At 36.4% G+C, this 16,930-nt stretch overlaps 2 protein-coding genes across 2 annotated transcripts; both read left to right on the top strand.

Moving 5' to 3' along the window:
• The first annotated feature begins 876 nt into the window (after positions 1-876).
• Positions 877-8,178, top strand: LOC137719383 (cytosolic endo-beta-N-acetylglucosaminidase 1-like). The gene is made up of 11 exons (XM_068458426.1): positions 877-1,426; positions 2,807-2,944; positions 4,102-4,211; positions 4,324-4,435; positions 4,520-4,627; positions 4,838-4,950; positions 5,385-5,466; positions 5,593-5,673; positions 6,392-6,447; positions 6,649-6,784; positions 6,946-8,178. The coding sequence occupies exons 1-11, from the start codon at positions 1,022-1,024 to the stop codon at positions 7,687-7,689; spliced, it is 2,085 nt and encodes a 694-aa protein (XP_068314527.1). The 5' UTR covers positions 877-1,021; the 3' UTR covers positions 7,690-8,178.
• Positions 8,179-9,426: 1,248 nt separating this feature from the next.
• LOC137719387 (cytosolic endo-beta-N-acetylglucosaminidase 1-like) lies at positions 9,427-14,249 on the top strand. The gene is given in 11 exon segments (XM_068458429.1): positions 9,427-9,942; positions 10,238-10,375; positions 10,471-10,580; positions 10,696-10,807; positions 10,892-10,999; positions 11,223-11,335; positions 11,750-11,831; positions 11,962-12,042; positions 12,816-12,871; positions 13,040-13,175; positions 13,332-14,249. Coding segments are annotated over 11 exon segments (2,199 nt in total). The 3' UTR covers positions 14,079-14,249.
• Positions 14,250-16,930: the final 2,681 nt, after the last annotated feature.

Genomic DNA, 16,930 nt, shown 5'->3' on the forward strand with positions numbered 1-16,930 from the left:
ATAAAAGTGAGTTTTTAAACTTAAACTTATTTATTTCTTCTCTCTCCATCATCCCCTTTCACTCCAAATATACCTCTCTTTTCTTCTTTCTCTCTCCTTTTCTTTTTTAACATTTTTCGTCTTTCCTCCAATCTATTCTCTTCATTCTTTCTATTATTTCTCTCACTACTCTTCCTCTCTATCTCGTTCGATCTTCTCTTCTTTATTTTTCCTTCATTCATTTATTACTATCTTTCTTCCTTTCTCCTCTTCCTTTCTCTTTCCTTCATTCATTTCTTAGTATCTTTCTTCCTCTCTCCTCTTCCCTTCTCTCTAATGCGATCTCCTCTTTTTGTATCTCTTTGTCTAATTTAAATCGTAAAATTTAAAAATTTTAAATCACAAACCGATCAAATTTTTGAATCTTAAAAAAAATTATTTTCAAAAAATATTTTGAGAAACAATAAAAAATTTCAAATAGAACACTAAACAAGTTCTTATTTTCTTGTGGCTCTCAGTCGAAGAGAGCAAGTCTGTGTTTGGACACCTCATCTTCTAGCCTTGTTCCAAAGTCACTTAATATTTTGCTTGAGAGTTAGGGATCTGTGGCGAATTCGGTTCCAACAGGACTCAAGTCAGTCACTCTCTCTCTCTCTCTCTCTCTTCCCACCAATTAAAAGCCCAGAACCACTCCAACGCCAGCAACGACCTCAGTCAGTCAGTCTCCCTCTCTCTCTCTTTTCCCACCAATTAAAAACCCAGAACCACTCCAACGCCAGCAACGACCTCAGTCAGTCAGCATCCCTCTCTCTCTCTTCCCACCGATTAAAAACCCAGAACCACTCCAACGCCAGCAACGACCTCAGTCAGTCAGCCTCCCTCTCTCTCTCTCTCTCTCTCTCTCTCTCTCTCTCTCTCTCTCTGCACATGCTTCTTTCTTCCCCGTCTTCGCGCCTGTATTAGCCGCCAGACCATATACTCTCTCCTCAGTCTCCTCCGCCTGATCCGCGGCAAAGCCCAAGTCTTCTTCCCCGTCTTCAAAATGTCCCAACCGGCCACCGCCCCGGACCACCAATCCTCCGGCCCGACCCCTCCACCGTTCGACCCTACCCAACCCGCTGTTCCCATCTCGTACCCGATCAAAACCCTGGAAGAGCTCGAGTCCAGGTCCTACTTCGAGTCCTTTCACTACCCTTTTAACAAATCCACGGTTCCTCTGCAATCCGGGTCGCCTTCCCTGTCGCTGCCCGACAGGCCCAGAGTGATTGTCTGCCATGACATGGCCGGCGGCTATGGCGATGATAAGTGGATCCAGGGAGGGACCAATCCGAACGCGTATGCAATATGGCATTGGTATTTGATCGATATATTCATCTACTTTTCGCATAGTCTTGTCACTCTTCCGCCTCCATGTTGGACTAATACTGCTCACAGGCATGGAGTTAAGGTAATTCGCAACTTCGGAATTTTGGGATTTTTAGGGAAACATGTTTTGGAATTTGGGATTTGTGTGTTCAAGTGATTAATGCGGAAATGAGTTCACTTTTTGTTAGTTTACGACGGAAAAGCATCGAACTATTTATATTTATTTTTAAATTTTAAATTTTGAAATGATTTTTAACTGCATGATGTATGATGAATAATCACGATCATAGAATCTCTAGAATCTCCAAAAAAAATGATTCGGTCAGGATTCTTTTCCGTTTAAGACAGGGGTGAGAATTTCAGGAGTATTTATCAAATATACCAAAAAATTAAAAGAATTTTAATAAAATACTCTCGGTATTATTTATTTTTCACAAAAAATCATTTTTTTATCTTTTTTTTTATACTGTTCACTACACCTTCATTTGTCATTTTTTATTAAAATTAAAGTTTTTTTGAATTTTTCGATAGTATTCCTAAAATTATTAATCCTTAATTTTAAAAATGTCAATTTTTATAAAATCTTTCAAATATATCAAAAGTTTTACTTAAATAGACACAAATAAGCTCTAATTTAACAATAAAATAAAAACTTTTTACCCAAAATGATCCAAAATGATTCGTGACATTAACATAACTCTTTAATATGGTCATTAATAATTAATGATAATCAATAGTAGTGTTCTTGAATTTGTCTATCTTGAATCATTTTAGTTTTTCTTTGAACTTGTCTATCGTGGTCATTTTAGTTTTTTTCGTGAAAAATCTGTTAATTGCTTTGTTAGTGTGATGATGTGACACCATGTAGGTCTCACAAATATAATCATCTAATGACATGTGGATTAACTTTAAAAACTATTTTTATATTTAAAACTAAAAATGATATTAGTAAAAAAGAAGACGTAGAAGGCATGATTGAAATTCTACTGCTCTCACTTGCGGTAATCATGGTGGTGCTCAATGTCGGTGATGAAGGGGTCGAAGGGGATAGGGTTGTGGTGGTGGAGTGTAGAAGTGAAGGTGAAGTTGGACCAGAACTTGAGGTGATAGTAACTAAAAAGCCTTTAATTTATTTAATTGTTAAATTTGAGGGTATTTGTGTCTATTTAAGTGAATTTTTTGATATATTTGAAAGTTTTTATAAAAAGTGACATTTTTGAAATTAAGAGTTAATTTTTGACTATATTTGATAAATACTCGAATTTCAGTTTGGAAACACAGTGTTGTCCTTTGTTTTTTTTTTTTTTTTTTTTTTTTTTATTTTATTCCTGGGAACTCTTTGATTTGCTTATGTTTTGGTTGTGAATTATGACTTGTTTTTCTTTCGAGCCGTTCTTAGCTCCAAATGATTGAAAGGAATTTCGGAATGTAACTTTGTTGGTTCTGTATATTGGGATGTAAGGTGTTGGGGACTTTCATCACAGAAGGAGATGAAGGGAAGCTTATTTGCAACAAATTGTTGTCGACAAAAGAGTCTGCTGAAATGTATGCTGAGTTCTTGGCGGAGCTTGCCGTTGCGTTGGGCTTCGATGGATGGCTGGTAGTATATAGTTCACCCAAACTGCATGCTTTTTTTAAGTTGCTGTATTTTTTTAGGATGATTTTGGTTTCGGTCTTTAATCAACCTAATTGTTAGATTGAAATTTTGTTTGTTTAAATATTTTGATCGAGGTCCTTAGCCTTATTTAAGAGATTTAACTCAAGCATTTACGCATTTAATTTCCCACAAATTATGGAATTTAAACAAATTCAAATTATATTTTTTAAATTATAAATAAATACTTAAAAATAATTATAGAGTAATATTGATCTACACAAAAATTATAGCAAAAAAATAATGTCCCACATAATTATTAACATATTTTAAAAATAACTATTGATATATTTTAAAACATGAATAAATAGATATATTTAGCAAAATTAAAAATGGGTACAAATAAATTAAAAAATATGGGTACAAAATTACAAATACAAATAAAAGTTTAAAAAATATGGGCACAAAAAGGAATTAATATATGGGTACAAATTAAAATTGAAAAGAAAATTGGTACAAATTAAAAAAAAGGGTTGCAAATTAAAAATGGGTACAAACTAAAAATAAAAATATATGATCAAAAATGGTACAAGCTAAAAGTAAAAATATATGATAAAAAATTTAACCATAAATATAAATATAACAAATGTAACGTTTCTAACACTTATTGAATATATTTAGAAATAAAAAATATTTTATATTGAAATAATTAATGACATTTATTAAAACTAAGGACTTTGATAAAAAAAATTGAAAGGGATTAAGGTTTTACTCAATGGAGTAGAAAAAATAGGAATGGGAATCTTTTTTTTTTTTTTTTTTTTCTCTTTTATATATATATAGGTTTTAGATTTTAGCTTTGTTGATCAGCCAATTATGATCTGCTCTGGTAGCACACTTGCATGCAAACGGAGGAACGTGTTGTATTTCTTGAAAGATGAATGCTCCAGTTCTGCTGGTTCAAGAAGTTAAATAGCAAGCTACCATAGTATTCATATTTGAAGTTTTTAAGTTTCTAACCGTTCAAGGAAAAAGGGATGGCATGAGAAATAGGGAAGTTCCAATTATCAAACCGATGCTTTCTTCCGTTATTTTGTTTGGTGGAAATTCATTCTATTGCACTCTTTTTATTTAGTTGTGATCATGATAACTGCCACTTGCAGATCAATATGGAGGTTAAGTTGAATTCGGACCAAGTCCCTAATTTGAAAGCATTTGTCAGCCATTTAACCCAGACAACGCATTCCTCTGTGCCTGGCTCTTTAGTGATATGGTGAGTGTTTAGGAGATACGAATGATGTTTCCCGTCACTTATATTTTTGCCTCCTTTTGTTATAGCGTCCCATTTAAAGTTTATATTTGACTTACTGTTGTCTATTCGGCAGGTATGATAGTGTTACAACTGATGGTGAACTGAACTATCAAAATCAACTGAATGAAAAGAACAAACCTTTCTTTGATATATGTGATGGAATTTTCGTGAACTATAATTGGGAGGTATGGTTTTCACTTCTTCCGTATGGCAGTTTGTTTTCGTTCTCTAAATACTCTTTCACATAGTTAAACCTATGTACCATGCAGGAAAACTATCCGAGGCTTTCAGCAGCTGTTGCTGGTAACAGGAAGTATGATGTCTACATGGGAATTGATGTGTTTGGAAGGGGCACTTTCGGTGGCGGACAATGGAATGTAAGTGATGAGACACTAATGACATGTGAGATATGAGAACCTTTCCAGGATTTGATTATATTTCACTGTGACGAATGAGTGTTTTAAGTGTGTCAACTCTTATGGTTAATGTTTTTACAGCTCCATGTAATGGAGAATTTCAGGTGGTTTTTCTGGGAGCCTTGCTTTTTTGTAGTTAACTTTGTTTTTTCTAATAACTCTGCATATCAGACAAGTGTTGCACTAGATGTGCTGAAAAAGGATGATGTATCAACGGCCATATTTGCTCCTGGATGGATCTATGAGACTAAGCAACCACCAAATTTTCAGATTGCTCAGAATCAGTAATTAACTTGCCCCCAGTTGCGAATTTTCACAAACTTGTAGTTCCGTTGATTAGTATACGAACTTGTCCTTAATAGTTCTTTAGTTATTATTTCAGATTTCTAGTACCAGTTACATAAGTTCATAGACATTACTCTACAGACAAAAACAGGCATGATATTTTCGCTTCTTTAACAAAAGCTAGCATGATGATACTGTAGTCTTCGTATATTAACCAAGTGTCCTTGAAATATCTTTACAATTTTATATTTTTACCTCTAAAGCTACTTGATTCTCTTGAATGCCAGCATCGTAGCTGCCTTCCCTGGTTAGTTGGAATAAGAACCTTATGTAATCAACCCCAGTCAGATCGGAATTTGACGTGGTTGAGTTCTTCATGGTATGAATATTACATTTACTGAAGTTTCTCATAATAAATTCAATTGTTTTGCAGTTGGTGGTCCCTTGTGGAAAAATCATGGGGAGTGGTACAAAATTATCCTAAAGTGCTACCATTCTATACAAACTTTGATCAGGTTGGTGTGACTATGTTGATACTGCAGTGGGCCATTTATGGATGTTGAAAGCATGACCTAGTTCATAAACTCCATAGATCCTGTATATACCTGTTAACTAACGCTATTTTCTGTATTGTTGTTCAGGGTTATGGATATCATGTTTCTGTCGACGGAGAGCAAGTATCAGATGCGTCTTGGTGTAACATTTCTTCCCAAGGGTTGCAGGTATGGACCAAATAGCCTTGTGGTATCAGACGCTTCCTAGTCAAATGACATACCCTTAGATGTTATATCTAGAAATACTACTCTTTTCTTTGAAATACTATCAAATTTGCGGTTTGAACTTTTTCAATTTATTTTAGAGTTTCAAAGCCTATTTCTAAGTTCAAAATCTAGAATTTTTTTTCTGTTGGTTAATATCTTAAGGTGACAAATTCGAACAAGCATTTTCATATCTAGTTCACCATGACAATAAAATCTAACCATAATCATCGGATTTTATTATCCTAAGTAGCTGTTCGAAGGGAGTTCTTTCTTCTTAGTGGATGGAAATATTTGAATTACTTCCTTGTTTTAGTTGTTGACGACAAAATAACTTGGAATAAAAAGAAAAAGAATAACAACGTCTTTGAGCTTGAGTGTTGGTGATATGGAGTGTTATAATAACAAATTCGACTGTTCAATCCCGTGCATGAAATTACTGTTTTATTTTTTTGACAAACAATAGCATTAGTGGGTTAAATTGTTAAATGTTAGGGGGGAGGGGGATTGGTGGGGTTCGAACCTACTTTCCGCCACTACGGTGAAGCGTCATCTGTGAAACATTACCGGTTTTAAATTATTAGTGGGAAATTTACAGTAGTATGCCTCCAGGTGCAGTGCATTGTTGTCAAATCTTTGACATGGTCAAGCATGCTAATTTATTCTTATTGACATGTCACAGCCGTTCCTAGAGTTCAGTGGCAATGCAACCCCAGATGGCATCCAGGTCCATGTTGAGTAAGTTTTAGTTCCAAAACCCTACACTCTAAACATTTGACACCTTATGTATAAACACTATTTTATACCGGATTTCAGAGTTTCGGCGTGTACGCTTTGCAAAAACTTAAGAACATTTTTTGGATATATTGGATGGACGAGCCATTATTACTATAAGATCTGATTTTCTTCTTCATTCAAACGTATGTTGGCAAATTATAGTTTCAAGGAAGCATCTTATAGTGGAGGAGGAAACATCACATTTAAAGGAAACCTTGAAGACTCTGATAATTTCTCGACAAGGCTCTTTCTAGGAGATCTTCTTTTGGGGGATTCACCTCTCCACTTTACGTATTCTGTAAGCAATCTCTTCCGTGCATTGACGTTACCAAAGTTGTCCAAATCGTTGTTAGACAGCCTGTACATGCTGACCAGAATCTCTTTTTTTTTTTTTTAATTTATTTACATATTGTGCACTCGCAGACAAGTTTTGAACTGTGAATATTCCAATTAATGCAGGTGATATCGGAGAATAATTCTCAACTAGGCTTGCATCTTATATTCTCCTCTACCCCGAACGAAAGAAAGTCGGTACTTCTTGTAAACTGGAACCTGAACGAATTCTCAAGCAAATTTGATAAAGTGATAATGACACGTCAACTTGAAACACCAGGAATTTCCCCTGGATGGGTCATGCAGGAGAGTAGCATCCGAATGAATGGATACAGACTAACAGAAATACATGCTCTGTGCTATAGGTCGAAGCCTGAATTCGACGAAAGGATACTGAAGTCCATAGCAGAGGAGGGTACGCAGAATTCAACAGAGTACTATGCAGTGCTTGGTCATATTTCAATTAAGACTGGTGGGCAGACTTCAGATTTTCCGCCTTCTGATTCGTGGCTTGTCGAAGGTGAATATATCAAATGGACAACAGGATCTGAGGGTTCCAAGACCGTTAGTCTTAAAATCACTTGGAAATTGAAAGACGGGAATGATTATCCAGCCACAAATTACAATATTTATGTTGAAAAACTAGCAAAAGGAGCACTTGGCCATCCAGGAGCAGTGCTAGAAAGGGTGCATGAGTATATTGGAGCGGCACGAGTGGAAGCTTTTTACGTCGATGACCTCGCAGTCCCTTCTGGCACTTCTGACATCAAGTTTATCGTTCAAGTGTGTGGTACCGACGGGAGTAACCAGAAACTAGATGACTCGCCTGTGTTTCTACTTGAGGCTGCAGCTTTGGCTAACGAGTTGTAAGTTTGAATTAGTGATCGTGTGAGCTAGGGTGAATAATTTTGTCAGCGTGATAACACGATGATGCTGTCATTTGCTAGCTTTAATCAAATATGGTAATTAAAGTGCTGTGTTGTTGATTAGATTAAGATTTGCACTAATTAATACTCATTACTGAATCATTAGAACTTTCTGTAATTTTGCACTAATTAATACTCATTACTGAATCATTAGATCTTTGTGTAAGTACAAGCAAACACATTTTTCAGATGGAGACGGAGGAATTGGCAGTCGAGTTATGTTACGAGGAAAAAAAAAAGTGATGTCGATTCGGTTTCCGACACTTGGAAAACATACAAACTTAAAGCAATTCTAAACCCTAAACCCTAAATCCGATATACTTACTTTGTTTCCCCTATTCAGCTTCCTCAATCTTCACATCCGTAAACCCTAGTACCAACCACAGACATAAACCTAGAAAGTAACAACCACCTACTTGGCTATAGGGTTACCTGCATTTCTTGTCAAACTGTCCTCCAGTAGTATCAATCGGAGTCTGAATATGAAAAATACTTAAAAGAAAATAACTTAAACTTTTTAAAGAGAAGTTGGGGGTAAGGAACATGTAAATATTTGTGCACCCATGTTGGCAAATTAAAATACATAACAACACAGTGATAGATTTAAAATACATCTCAGTGTTTTAGTTGCATATTTTCGTGTATACAATTAATGCCATGCAGAACAATCTCGAAAGCAAGTCTTGAAAACATCTGATGCCTTTAACAATGATTGAAAATTTCTTTATAGTGATGGGTTTGCACAAAAGTGGAAAACATCTGATGCCTTTATAATGATTGAAATTTTCTTTATAAGGCGATTATTATCTGGTTCTTGGGCAATTGGCAATTATTGTCTTGATAAATTGTAATTGTCGAAATGCATTTTTACCTGTAAATAAATTGTTTGGGCAATTGACATTAAAATTTTGTTTAAAAAAATAATATTATGTTTAGTTTTGAATAAGATTTTTAGCTAATCCGTCATACCACGTTTTATTATCCAAAATTACAATTCGGTCTCGGTCACGACACCGTTCATATTCTCTTAATTTTATTTTTTATTTTTTATTTTTTGTATTTGTTTATAATTTTTAAATTTTTTTAATTACAAAATTAAATACACATCACATGAAAGCAGCATGAGATCAAACAAGAACTAAATACAAAAAATCTCGGACTTGTGTAAGAGGTGTCAAATAGATGAAGTTGTAGTCAGCCTGACCTGGTAGGCCGTGACCAAGGTTTCCTCTTGTATTGTTGACATTGACAAACAAAAAAGTCTTGGCATAACGCTAGCTCAACTTGGTGTACCAGTGCGACTGTCATACGGATGGTATATCATGTCTCATTAAATATGTGTGTCAAAAAGTTAATAATTTAAAACGACTATTGTTATTAGCATTCCAAAAATCTTATTCTACACTCCTCACAAGTGTATTTTTTTTTTCAATTATAAAAAATTTAAAATACCAAATAAAATTTTTTAAATACTACTATCAATTCCCTTTAAAAAATATATTCTTTCGCTACTTACATAAAAACATAAAAACCACATGATTCCCGTCACAATTAAAACAATTTCCACTTGAAGTCCGCCTTTTGTTGTTTTCAAACATTCCCAATTTCCCACCAATTAAAAACCACCACTGCAACGTCAGCAACGACCTCAGTCAGTCAGTCTCTCTCTCTCTCTGAGCACATGCTTCTTCCCCGTCTTCGCTCCTATATTAGCTGCCAGACCATACTCTCTCTCCTCAGTCTCCTCCGCCTGATCCGCGGCAAAGCCCAAGTCTTCTTCCCCTTCTTCAAAATGTCCCAACCGGCCACCGCCCCGGACCACCAATCCTCCGGCCCGACTCCTCCACCGTTCGACCCGACCCAACCCGCCGTTCCCATCTCCTACCCGATCAAAACTCTCGAAGACCTCGAGTCCAGGTCCTACTTCGAGTCCTTTCACTACCCTTTTAACAAATCCACAGTTCCTCTGCAATCCGAGTCGCCTTCCCTGTCGCTGCCCGACAGGCCCAGAGTGATTGTCTGCCATGACATGGCGGGCGGCTATGGCGATGATAAGTGGATCCAGGGAGGGACCAATCCGAACGAGTATGCGATATGGCATTGGTATTTGATCGATGTATTCATCTACTTTTCGCATAGTCTTGTCACTCTTCCGCCTCCGTGTTGGACTAATACTGCTCACAGACATGGAGTTAAGGTAATCTGAAACTTCGGGATTTTGGGATCTTGAGGAAAAATATTTGTGTTCAAGTGATTAATGTGGAGATGAGTTGACTTTTTGTAAGTTCAAGACGGGTTGAGAATTTCAGTTTGGAAACACACAAAGTGTTGTCCTTCGTTTTTGTATTGTTTTTTTTCCTGGGAACTCTTTGATTTGCTTATGTTTTGGTTATGGATTATGACTTGTTTTTCTTTCGAGCCGTTAGTAGTTCGAAATGATTGAAAGGATTTTCGGAATCTAACTTTGTTGGTTCTTTATAATGGAATATAAGGTGTTGGGGACTTTCATCACAGAATGGGATGAAGGGAAGCTTATTTGCAACAAATTGCTGTCGACGAAAGAGTCTGCTGAAATGTATGCCGAGTTCTTGGCAGAACTTGCCGTTGCTTTGGGCTTCGACGGATGGCTGGTATACAGTTCACCCTAACTGCATGCTTTTTTCAAGTTTCTGTATTTTTTATTGCACTCTTTTTATTGAGTTGTCATGATAACTGCTACTTGCAGATCAATATGGAGGTTGAGTTGAATTCGGACCAAATCCCTAATTTGAAAGCATTTGTCAGCCATTTAACCCAGATAATGCATTCCTCTGTGCCTGGCTCTTTGGTGATATGGTGAGTGTTAGGAGATATTACTGATGTTTCCCGTCACTTAATTTTTTGCCCCCTTTTGATATAGCGTTAAAAAAAAATAAAGTTTATATTTGACTTACTATTGTCTATTCGGCAGGTATGATAGTGTTACAACTGATGGTAAACTTAACTGGCAAAATCAACTGAATGAAAAGAATAAACCTTTCTTTGATATATGTGATGGAATTTTCGTGAACTATACATGGAAGGTATGGTTTTCACTTCTTCCTTATGGAAGTTTGTTTTTGTTCTCTAAATACTCTTTCACACAGTTAAACCTATGTGCCATGCAGGAAAACTATCCGAGGCTTTCCGCAGCTGTTGCTGGTGACAGAAAGTATGATGTCTACATGGGAATTGATGTTTTTGGAAGGGGCACTTTCGGTGGGGGACAATGGAATGTAAGTGAGACACTAATATCGTGAGGTATGAGAACCTTTCCGGGAGTTGATTATATTTCACTGTGCTGAGTGAGTGTTTCAAGTGCCATTATAAATGAACAACATGTCAACTCTTTATGGTTAATGTTTTTACAACTCCAAGTAATGGAGAATTCAGGTGGTTTTTCTGGGAGTTTATTTTTTTGTAGTTAACTTTGTCTTTTTTAATAACTCTGCATATCAGACAAGTGTTGCACTAGATGTGCTGAAAAAGGATGGTGTATCAACGGCCATATTTGCTCCCGGATGGATCTATGAGACTAATCAACCACCAAATTTTCAGATTGCTCAGAATCAGTAACTGACTTGCCCCTATTTGCAAAGTTTCACAAACTTGTAGTTCCATTGATTAGTATACGAACTTGTCCGTAATACTTCTTTCGTTATTATTTCGGATTTCCAGTACCAGTTACATAAGTTCATAGACATTATTTTACAGACAAAAGCTGGCATGATATTTTCACTTCTTTTAACAAAAGCTAGTAAAAGGATGCATTATCTCCTGATAAAAGCTGGCATGATGATATCGTAGTCTTCGCTATTTGATTGTCTTGAATGCCAACATTTTTGGAATTGCCTTCCGTGGTTAGTTGGAAAAAGAACTTTATGTAATCAACCACAGTTAGATCCGAATATGACCTGGTTGTGTTCTTAATAGTATGAATGTTACATTTGCTGAAGTTTCTCCTGATAAATTCATTTGTTTTGCAGTTGGTGGTCCCTTGTGGAAAAATCATGGGGAGTGGTACAAAATTATCCTAAAGTGCTACCATTCTATACAAATTTTGATCAGGTCGCCGTGACTATATTGATACTGCAGTGGGCCATTTATGGATGTTGGAAGCATGACCTAGTTCATAAACTTCATATATCCTGTATATATACCTGTTACCTAAACATTATTTTTCTGTATTACTGTTCAGGGTTATGGATATCATGTTTCTGTCGACGGAGGGCAAGTATCCGATGCTTCTTGGTGTAACATTTCTTCCCAAGGGTTGCAGGTATGGACCAAATAGCCTTGTGGTATCAGACGCTCCTTAGTCAAATGACATACTGTTAGATTGCAGTTTGGTTTCCATCTTCTTCTTATTTCCCTACTCTTTTCATTGAAATACTATCAAATTTGCAGTTTGAACTTTTTCAATTTATTTTAGAGTTTCAAAGCCTATTTCCAAGTTCAATATCTAGATTTTTTTTTTTTTCTGTTGGTTAATATCTTAAGCTGCCAAGTTCAAACAAGCATTTTCATAGTTCGCCATGACAATAAAATCCAACCATAATCATTAAATTTTATTATCTTTTTCGAGTTCCAGCTGTTCGAAGGCGGTTCTTTCTTCTTAGTGGATGGAAATGTTTGAATTACTTCCTTGTTTTAGTTCTTGACAGCAAAATAACCTGGAATAAGAACAAAAAAGCTAACGTCATTGGGCTTGAGTGTCGGTGATATGGAATGTTATAATAACAAATTTGAATGTTCAATCCTGTGCATGAACATTACCCTTTTCTTTTACAAAAAATAGCATTAATGGGTTAAATTGTTAAATGTTAAGGGGAAGGGCGATCAGTGGGGATCGAACCCGCACCAGGGTGGATAGGGATTATTGCTTTACTGCAGTGGCCATCTGCGAAACATTACTGGTTTTAAATTATGTTAATATGCTTTTTTTCCTTTCGTGTGTTGTGCGTATCGCTATTAGTGGGCAGGTGCAGTGCATTGTTGTCAAATCTTTGACATGGTCAAGCATGCTAATTTACTCCTATTGATATGTCACAGCCTTTCCTTGAGTTTAGTGGCAATGCAACCCTAGATGGCATCCAGGTCCATGTTGAGTAAGTTTTAGTTCCTAAACCCTACACCCTAGACATTTGACCTTATGCATAAACTTTATCTTATACCGGGTTTCCGAGTATCAGTGCCTAAGCTTTGCAAAAACTTAAGAACATTTTTGGATATATTTGATATTCTTCTTCATTCAAACATATGTTGGCAAATTATAGTTTCAAGGAAGCATCCTATAGTGGAGGAGGAAACATCACATTTAAAGGAAACCTTGAAGACACTGATAATTTCTCGACTAGGCTCTTTCAAGGAGATGTTCTTTTGGGGGATTTACCTCTCCACTTTAAGTATTCTGTAAGCTATCTCTTCCGTGCATTGTAAGTTACTAAAGTTGTCCAAATCGTCGTTAGACTACCTGTATATGTGCCTAGAATCTTCTATTTATTTTATTTTCTTCATATAGTGCACTCGCAGACAAGTTTTGAACTGTCCATATTCCAATTAATGCAGGTGAAATCGGAGAATAATTCTCGTCTAGGCTTGCATCTTGTATTCTCTTCTACTACCCTGAACGAAAGAAAGTCGGTACTTCTTGTAAACTGGAACCTGAACCACTTCTCAAGCAAATTTGATAAAGTGATAATGACACGTCAACCTGAAACGCCGGGAATTTCCCCTGGATGGGTCATGCAGGAGAGTAGCATCCGAATGAATGGATACAGACTAACAGAAATACATGCTCTGTGCTATAGGTCGAAGCCTGAATTTGACAAAAGGAGACTGAAGTCCATATCAGAGGAAGACACTCGGAATTCAACAGAGTACTATGCAGTGCTTGGTCATATTTCAATTAAGACTTGTGGGCAGAATTCAGATTTTCCGCCTTCTGATTCGTGGCTTGTCGAAGGTGAGTTTACCAAATGGACAACAGGATCTGAGGGTTCCAAGACCGTTAGTCTTAAAATCACTTGGAAGTTGAAAGACGGGAACGATTATCCATACACAAATTATAATATTTATGTTGAAAAGCTAGCAAAGGGATCACTTGGCCATCAAGGAGCAGCGCTAGAAAGGGTGCATGAGTATCTTGGAGCGGCACGAGTGGAAGCTTTTTAGGTCGATGACCTCGCAGTCCCTTCTGGCACTTCTGACATCAAGTTTATCGTTCAAGTGTGTGGTACCGACGGGAGTAACCAGAAACTAGACGACTCGCCGGTGTTTCTACTTGAGGCTGCAGCTTTGGCTAACGAGTTGTAAGTTTGAATTAGTGATCGTGTGAGCTAGGGTGAATAATGTTGTCAGCATGATAACACGATGATGCTGTCATTTGCTAGCTTTAATCAAATATGGTAATTGAAGTGCTGTGTTGTTGATTAGATTAAGATTTGCACTAATTAATACTCATTACTGAATCATTAGATCTTTCTGTAAGTACAAGCAAACTCATTTTTCACATGGAGACGGAGGAATTGGCAGTTGAGTTATGTTACAAGGAAAAAAAAAATGTGATGCCGATTCGGTTTCCTCCACGTGGAAAACATACAAACTTAAAGAATTTCTAAACCCTAAACCCTAAATCCGAAATACTTACTTTGTTTCCCCTAATTCAGCTTCCTCAATCTTCACATCCATAAACCCTAGTTCCAACCACAGACATAAACCTAGAAAGTAAAAACCACCTACTTGGCTATAGGGTTACCTGCATTTCTTGTCAAACAGTTTAGTGTCCTCCAGTCGTATCAAATCCGAGTCTGAAGATAAAATGTACTTCAAAGAAAATAACTATAACTTTTTTTAAAGAGAAGTTGGGGGTAGGGAACATGTAAATATTTGTGCACCCATGTTAGCAAATTAAAATATATAACAACACGTAATAGATTTAAAATATATTTTAGTGTTTCAGTTGCATATTTTCATGTATACAATTAATACCATGTAGAACGATCCCGAAAGTAAGACTGCAAGAGTGGGAAAAATGTGTCGCACAAAAGCGGAAAACATCTGATGCCTTTAATAATGATTGAAATTTTCTTTATAGTGATGGGTTTGCACAAAAGTGGAAAACATCTGATGCCTTTATAATGATTGAAAGTTTCTTTATAGTGATGGGTTTGCAAATGCCATTAGGGCGACTCCACGTCTTAGGGCGATTATTACCAAGCCCTTGGGCAATTGACAATTATTATCTTACTGAACAGTAATTGTCGGAGTGTATTTTAACCCGTAAATAAATTATCTGGGCAATTGATATTAAAATTTTATTTTAAAAAATTAATATTATTTTTAGTTTCGAATAAGACTTTTAGCTAATCATGTCATACTACGTTTTATTATCCGAAATTACAATTCGGTCCCGGTCACACCACCATTGATATTCTCTTTTTTTTTTTCTTTTTTTTTTTTTTTTTGTATTTGTTTATAATTTTCAAATTTTTTTAATAATAAAATTAAGGGTTAAACTCTGTTTACTACCCTGAAGTTTCATGGTTTTCAACATTTAGTACATGAAGTTTTTTCATCCCAGAGTCACACCTAAAGTGTTAATTTTGGGACAGTCTCGTACATCCGTTAATCAAACTGTCAATTCTCCTGTTAAGTGATGATGTGGCACCCATGTGGATAATGACCGGGTGCCACGTGTCATTACAAATATTAAAATAATTAATTAAAATATAAAAATATAAAAAATATAAAAATATAAATAAATATAAAATATAAAATATAAAAAACCCAAAACCCTATCATCTTCCCCACCCCGACCCCTCCTCCCTTCTCTCTCCCTTCTCTTCTCTGCACCTATCCAACCTCTGCACATCCATCATTCCCCCTCCCTCTTCAACTCCACCCACTCAACCCTCATCATCTTCGACGGCCCCGTTTCTTTGTACGTAACCACCACCTTCCCCCACCTCCCCCCATATTCCCCCACTGTTCATCACTTTCTCTCACTCTCCCTGCAGATTTGACGGCAAATCTCGAAAAATCAACCGCAACCTCTGCACATCCATCCTAACCCCCACCCTTTTCTTCCTCCTCCTTATCCTCCACCCCAACCCAAACCCAGACCGAAACCCACACCCTCCGGTCCTCATCCTTATCCTGCACTAAAACCCTAGATTTTTCAACAAAGCAGCAATTTTCAATATCTATTTCCCCAACTTCGTACTCAGAAACCCAATTGAGAGAAAAGCTTTGTACCTTGTTATGGTGGCAATGCATGAAGAACTTGTCCAAGGAAGCCATCAACTTCAAACGGTTTTTGAAGGTGCGAGTAGACTCCGAGGGGAATTCAGTGAAGTTCAATGTGGGGTTTCGGTCTGGGTTTGGGTTGGGGTGCAGGCCTGGCAAACGGGTCGTGTCTATCGTGTTCGTGTCGTTTTCGTGTAACACCTGTTATCTTCACAGGTCGTGTCGTGTCACACCCGTTATCTTAACGAGTCCTTAACAGGTCGGGTCACTTTACCCAACGGGTAAAATAACCCGACCTGTTATGACCAATTAAGAAAAATATTATTTTTCTTCTTAAATTTGCATATACCACACATTGCCACATAAATATTACTTCAAAACATTAAAACACATTTGTCGTTTAAGTACTACATCTACACTTGAAAATAAAAACCTAATAAACAAACATCCATACACTTCTAATCTATTACAAAATATTAAATGTGCAATGATATGCAAAATGAAAGAGTTTTTGTTTTAAAGGTTGTGAAGCCTTTCTCAAAAGTTTAAACCTTGCCAATGGAACTCAAAGCTTGCATGTTATTCCTTTTACAAAATCCTCAATTTTCTTCGATCATCATGACATAAGATTTTGTGGTATCCACTAGTGTAAATATTTTAAGTTGAATATCAAATTCATCTCTGAATGTTTGTTTTTTGCGATTTTTGGCGTATGCGATCTTGAAGCATATACAAACAAGTTTGACGGTTGGATCATTGAAATTATTTTCGTAGAATGCGTATCCCATCAAAACGATAGATTCACTAACACTTGGAGTTTATTTATACTTTCATTAAGTATAACATAAGATTTTGTGGTATCTACTAGGGTAAATATTTTAAATTGAAGATCGAATTCATTCATTGTATTCATATAGGGT

The sequence above is a fragment of the Pyrus communis genome, chromosome 16, assembly GCF_963583255.1.
Source record: "Pyrus communis chromosome 16, drPyrComm1.1, whole genome shotgun sequence".
Taxonomy (NCBI): domain Eukaryota; kingdom Viridiplantae; phylum Streptophyta; class Magnoliopsida; order Rosales; family Rosaceae; genus Pyrus; species Pyrus communis.

Bases quoted from the DNA above. Each gene is read 5' to 3' on its own strand.
- LOC137719383 (XM_068458426.1), top strand. From the start codon at position 1,022: ATGTCCCAACCGGCCACCGCCCCGGACCACCAATCCTCCGGCCCGACC. The intron at 4,436-4,519 runs GTATGGTTTTCA...TGTACCATGCAG, and splicing joins TCGTGAACTATAATTGGGAG to GAAAACTATCCGAGGCTTTC. The intron at 5,674-6,391 runs GTATGGACCAAA...GACATGTCACAG, and splicing joins TTTCTTCCCAAGGGTTGCAG to CCGTTCCTAGAGTTCAGTGG.